The sequence below is a fragment of the Ovis canadensis genome, chromosome 1, assembly GCF_042477335.2.
Source record: "Ovis canadensis isolate MfBH-ARS-UI-01 breed Bighorn chromosome 1, ARS-UI_OviCan_v2, whole genome shotgun sequence".
In the NCBI taxonomy this organism is placed as follows: domain Eukaryota; kingdom Metazoa; phylum Chordata; class Mammalia; order Artiodactyla; family Bovidae; genus Ovis; species Ovis canadensis.
In genome coordinates, this window is record NC_091245.1 from 166,080,570 (window position 1) to 166,086,907 (window position 6,338).

General features: G+C 39.6%; 1 protein-coding gene across 1 annotated transcript; it reads left to right on the forward strand.

Moving 5' to 3' along the window:
• The first annotated feature begins 2,948 nt into the window (after window positions 1-2,948).
• On the forward strand, window positions 2,949-5,233 carry GPR15 (G protein-coupled receptor 15). Its single transcript, XM_069550732.1, has one exon. The coding sequence runs from the start codon at window positions 3,238-3,240 to the stop codon at window positions 4,324-4,326; it is 1,089 nt and encodes a 362-aa protein (XP_069406833.1). The 5' UTR covers window positions 2,949-3,237; the 3' UTR covers window positions 4,327-5,233.
• The last annotated feature ends 1,105 nt before the right edge of the window (window positions 5,234-6,338 follow it).

Below are 6,338 nucleotides of genomic sequence, written 5' to 3' on the forward strand. Positions count from 1 at the left end.
CTGGAAAAATAATTCGTAAGAGGTGACATGTGTGCTGTAATTCAGTTACTGATATTTACAGCTTACTCTGTTTTGTTTTATTATTATTATTTTTCTGGCCATCACCTGTTCATACTGCCTTTTCATATGCTTATGGTGTCCAGTGTTGTTTTTGAGTTTTAGTCTATTTGGTTTCTTCATGTTTATTTCAAAGGGCGTTCAAGGTTAAAAATGACCGTCATTCAGAACTTATTTAGAACTATGACCTCCCCTACTCTATCTAGTCAGCTTTTATCGTGGGTTCTGTCTTATAACAGCTTTATACTCTTTGAGTTATTAAAAGACCAGTACTGTGCTGTTTGGGCTTCCCTGGTGGCTCAGCAGTAAAGAATTTGCCTGTACTGCCAGAGCTGCAGGAGATTCAGTTAGATCTCTCTGGGTCTGGAAGATCCCCTGGATAAGGGCATGGCAACCCAATCTAGTATTTTTCTCTGGAGAATCCCATGGGCAGAGGAATCTGCCAGAGGAGTCCCTAGGGTCACAGTTGGACATGACTGAAGCAACTTGGCATGCACGCTCACAGTATGCAGTTTGTTCCCTTTTTTGGCTCAAAACAATTTTCTAACTCAGGTTCCAAGATACTGTTGATCTGTGATGGGTATTCTCATCCTGCAGCATTCTACCACTAATTACCATAATCCAAAGTGACTATATGATAAAGCAAATCATTTTGCCTACAGGTGCTTCAAAGTTTACTGAGGAAGTCAGACTTATTTGAGATAATTGACATCAGCAGGCCAACAAATCTGGAATGCTGAAAGAAAATGTAAGGCCTGAAGAATAAATGTACAGCCAGATGTGATCCTCTGGTGTATGAACCTAAACTATTTTCCATTGTTATAATAATTGCATATGGAATTCCTGAGATAGATCTAAAATTTGTTTAATATTTTAGGCATACAATGAACATTATCTCTATAAATAGCAGAACTTCTGGCTGAAGAATGTGAAATTCTAATAGTACAATTACCATACATTTACGAGTAAACTTTAAAATATATATATATAAAATTGCTTCTTTAATGCAAACACACACAAACACAGTGTTTAAATACTTGAATATTTTACGTTTACCTCATCAATCCTTTTCAAGTAAACATTGCCCTACTTCAAACTGACAGACTGAGTTATTCTATTAAATATTTAAGGCTTGCCCAGTGGGAAAGATTTCTATCCCAGAAATGTCAGAAAGTTAATTAGCTATATCTCCTCTGCAGCCTATACTTAGGGAAGGATATGGCCTCCTACACTCCCTCAGGGACTACACAGAGCAGCCTAGGACACAAAAGAAGACAGACGGAGGCCCATAAAGCAACTCCCTAGTGACTTTCTGGAGCTGCCCCAGATCAGAGGAGCCCTCCCCCTTCCCCGACCCAGACTACAGGCCTGAGACTGAATAGAACATGAGAATCGAACATGGCAGGAGGGCACCCAGCAGGCAGGATCGTTCTTTACAATGTGCTAGTTAATTATGGAGGAAACAAAAATTCAGTGGAAAGGACTTTGAATGTTCAGCAATTATATTTTATTCTATGCAATAGTAATATTAACCCAAAACTGTAATTTTGAGGGTGACATGAGATGAAGGGACAGTGAGAAGGACACAAGAGTGTGAGGGAGCCTTGAGCTACTTCAGCCAGTAAAGAATTGAAATAGGAGTCAGTTTCAGAATTTGTTGTGTTTTACTACAGTCTTCCTAAATAAAAGGGAACAGGTGAGAGAAAAACATGATAGAATCCTTCTGCTACTAGGCTGTCCCTCAAGTGTTTTGAATGAACCTCAAATCTTCCTTTTGTAGTGCTTCCTTTTATACTGGCCACCACATCGTAGTGTCAACTAATATATGGATGTCTGTTGCCAAGTCAGTCATTCCAAAAGGGAAGTTCACCGATGTATGGAGGCACTTATTGAAAAGTCAGAGTTCAGAAGCTAAAAAATCAGTCCTATCAAAATGAAGTGTAAAAAAGAGTAGATTAGAGGGAATCTAGAGACTGGTGGAGGATAGTTATCTGAGGATTCATAAGGAGAATTCCTTCAAGGATATTATTCAAGGATATTAATGCTAACAAAAGGAAACCGCATTGGTTGAATTACAGTAACAGAAAACAATGGAAAAATAGCAGTTTGTGGCTTTTAAACCTGTGTTTGTAAGCTGCGTAAATAACAACAGTGCCTGCAATTAAACCCCAGTGAATTCATTCTTGCTAAATTATACTGGATCAAAGTAACATTTCTAAAATACCTACTAGGTGCAAGGTAGTATGCTAATTGCAGTGAAAAACACAAGACGTGGTCCCAGCATTTTGGGTACTGTTTAAAACTTACTGAACAAGACAGGATCTGTTATGCATGAACTGAAAGAGGCAAATAAATGAGAAGAAACTAATTGGAATCATAATGTTTGCCATAGATGCAGACTGGTATGATTTGGGCAAATTTCAGTTTACTCTCCATGCAATGGAAGACTATTGAAAAGTCTTCATATTCCACCAATGATATGATTGAAAACAGTACCTTGAGCATCACCACCATAAAATTCTAAAACAGGATCTCGTATGTGAAACAGGAGGCTAGATCAAAATAATTCTCAATGTTAGAAAAGCAAATATGTCTTTAAATTTAAGTAAGTAGGAGAAAAAAAAGTTAATTCATCTCCTAACTTCTGAATTTAAAGAAATAAATTGAATACCTTGAAGAAAAAAGCCAAAAAGCACCTCAGTCTTCTGTGTGTGTATGTGTGTGTGTTAGTCGCTCAGTCGTGCCTGGCTCTTTGCCAACCCCATAGGCTGTAGCCCGCCAGGCTCCTCTGCCGTTGGAATTCTCCAGGCAAGAGACTTCTTAGAGTGGTTGCCACGCCCTCCTCCAGGAGATCTTAACCCAGGTATTGTACCTGGGTCTTCTGCACTGCAGGCAGATTCTTCACCATCTGAGCCACCTCCTGGGCAAATGCAAATAAAGAAAACCATAACCACAACCACCCAGCACCTATTAGGGTGGTGTTCCTTGTGGGCCCTTTCTGAGGATTGGTAGAAACTGTGTTTTTTAATCTCTGTTTTTATGCTTGTCCCAAGATCTTTTAAGGAAGGGGGTGGGGCAGGGGGAAGAGGCAGACACTGTATAAAAGAAGCTGCCTTGAGAATTTTCTAAAATACATACAAAAACTTCCTAGGTTAGGAAACTTACCAGATTTGGCAGCTGATGGACCCAGTGATGGACCCAGAAGCAACCTCGGTTTATTTGGAATATTTCTTTGTTACAAGTCACAATCCTGATATTGAAGAGACCCACTCCCACGTTCCTTATACATCAGTCTTCCTTCCGGTCTTCTACACAGCTGTGTTCCTGATTGGAGTGTCCGGGAACCTCATTCTCATGAGTGCACTGCATTTCAAACGGGGCAGCCGAAGACTGATCGACATCTTTATCATCAACCTGGCTGCCTCCGACTTCATCTTCGTCATCACTTTGCCTCTCTGGGTGGATAAAGAAGCATCTCTGGGACTGTGGAGGACTGGCTCTTTCCTATGCAAAGGTAGCTCCTACATGATCTCAGTCAACATGCACTGCAATGTCTTCTTGCTCACCTGCATGAGTGTGGACCGCTACCTGGCCATTGTGTGTCCAGCCGTATCCAGGAAAGTCAGGAGGAGAGACTGTGCCTATGTGGTCTGTGCCAGTGTCTGGTTTGTCTCCTGTCTCCTGGGGTTGCCTACCCTTCTGTCCAGGGAGCTTACCCTGATTGATGGTAAACCATACTGTGCAGAGGAGAGGGCCACTCCCATCAAACTGACTTGGGCCCTGGTAGCCTTAATTTTTACATTTTTTGCCCCTTTGGTGAGCATTGTGTCCTGCTACTGTTGCATCACAAGGAAGCTGTGTGTCCATTACCAGCAGTCGGGAAAGCACAACAAAAAGCTGAGGAAATCCATCAAGATCATCTTTATCGTTGTGGCAGCCTTTGTCCTCTCCTGGTTGCCCTTCAATACTTTCAAGCTCCTGGCTATTGTCTCTGGCTTGCAGCAAGAACTCTACCTGTCCTCAGCTTTTCTCCAGCGGGGGATGGAGGTGAGCGGGCCCCTTGCATTTGCCAACAGCTGCGTCAACCCTTTCATTTACTATATCTTTGATGGCTACATCCGCCGGGCCATCGTGCGCTGCTTGTGCCCTTGCCTGAAGAACTATGACTTTGGGAGCAGCACCGAGACATCAGACCTCACGAAGGCTCTCTCCAACTTTATTCACGCAGAGGATTTTGCCAGAAAGAGGAAGAGGTCTGTGTCACTCTGAAAAGGACAGTGACACTTCAAGCTCTGTTGATGGGGTTGAAGGGTTCATTTGTGCCCACGACAAAGAAAGAAGAAAAGTATTTCTAATAGTATTCATAATGCTTATGAATACAAGGAAGTGTTAATTTTTAAAGAGACATCTAGAAAGTCTCGGTGTTCGTGGATATAATTAGGTTATATGCTGTTTTTTGTTTGTTTGAGCTGAATAGACTTATTTGACCCTTGCCAGTCAAGTTCACCGGGCAAAATACAACTCTTCTAAGTCTTGAACTCTGAGATAAGGCTCCTGCTTGGACCAGTTCTTCTCTTCATGGGTGTTAATGCACATTCCAGCCTTTTCCTCTCTCAGAAAACTTGATCCACACCACCCTTCATACTGGGCTCCAGAGTGGACTGCATGTAAAGGATTCCATCCAGTTGTAACTGGTGAGAAATTTGGTGACAATGCAGATAGTAAAAAAACTGTAATATACCAGTGCCTGGTAATTACTTGTTCCTGAGTAATGAAGTCAGGTTCTGGCCTTAGTCTTTGATCGCACTTAATTGGGTGATTCCATACCACCTTCCAACATTGTCTTTCACCCTATGCCATTCACAGTGACTTTGGGCTGGTGAAACCTCATGGGGAAAAAATCATTTTGTATTGTGTTTATGATTTAGGACTCACTTTACCACTTGGTCTTCAAGAATATTTTGACATAGAATAAGCTTTGACTTTCGTTTTCCTTATAAGATATATTGGTTAAAATGTACCTCATTATAATGGTGTAATAACTACTTTTCAATGAGGTTTTACTGTGCTCTTATTTTCCTTTTAGCCTTTATACATTAGGATATGACTTTGTTTTAATTATATGTTTTTAATTACCTAGTTGTCTAGTTATCAAATAAAAATATTACTACTACTATAATTGGAGGTCATCTAATGCTTAGCTACACCCTCATGCAGATTATCATTTTGTATTTTAATTAAAATGTTAATGCTGCTCATTCCCTAGAGCATCATTTGCTTGGTGTATGTAATTTCACAATTTGATCCAATAATACAGGAAGATGGGACGCTCAGTATTCAGGTAAAGGGAAAAATCTGTAACAAAAATGTTACTGATATTTTATATGCAGTTTTTTGAAACTCAGAAACCTTCGAGAACTCCTTCAACTGATAAATATTTACTGAGCCAATTCATACCTATATTCCTTTTAAAAATTTGAAGTGAAAATGTGATTAGCAGCAACCACAAAAGACGCAGCACCAAGCCTACTATTGTAAATACCTTTTGATTCAAGATAAAGTAGCTTTTTTACCTCCACTGTTGACACAAATGAATTACTATTTTAGTTTTAAATGTTAGGTTTGAAAATCAGAGAAAGCTTCAAATCTTTTCAGAGACTGCATAATTCAGGATCATCCTATGTACCTTAATATTAAGAGAAATCTCAAATATTGGGCATCTTCTTATAGTCTGTTTAGAAGTTTTGGGTTTTATAAATTGGTTAATTTATTAATTTCTCTTAAACTTTTTGGGGCTTCCCTGGTGACTCAGAGGTTAAAGCATCTGCCTGGAATGCTGGAGACCTGGGTTCGATCCCTGGGTCAGGAAGATCCCCTGGAGAAGGAAATGGCAACCCACTCTAGTACTCTTGCCTGGAGAATCCCATGGAGGGAGGAGCCTGGTAGGCTACAGTCCATGGGGTCGCAGAGTCAGACACGACTAAGCGACTTCACTTCACTTAAACTTTTATTAAATAAAAATATAATTTCATTATAAAAGTGCTCAACTATGTTGTATTAATTGCTATTAACATATCAGTTAACACTGATACCCTAACAGTGTTTTAGCAATTATCATAAATATAGAAATAAAAAGACTGTAAATCATAAGAAATAAATTTTCTTGGAAAACTTCAAAAGTGAATTCAACATAATTAAATAGATTACCAAGCGTTAAGTAAAAACAAAATACAAGATATTTACTTTTCAGAAACAAATCAACAAAAGCACTCTAACTAATC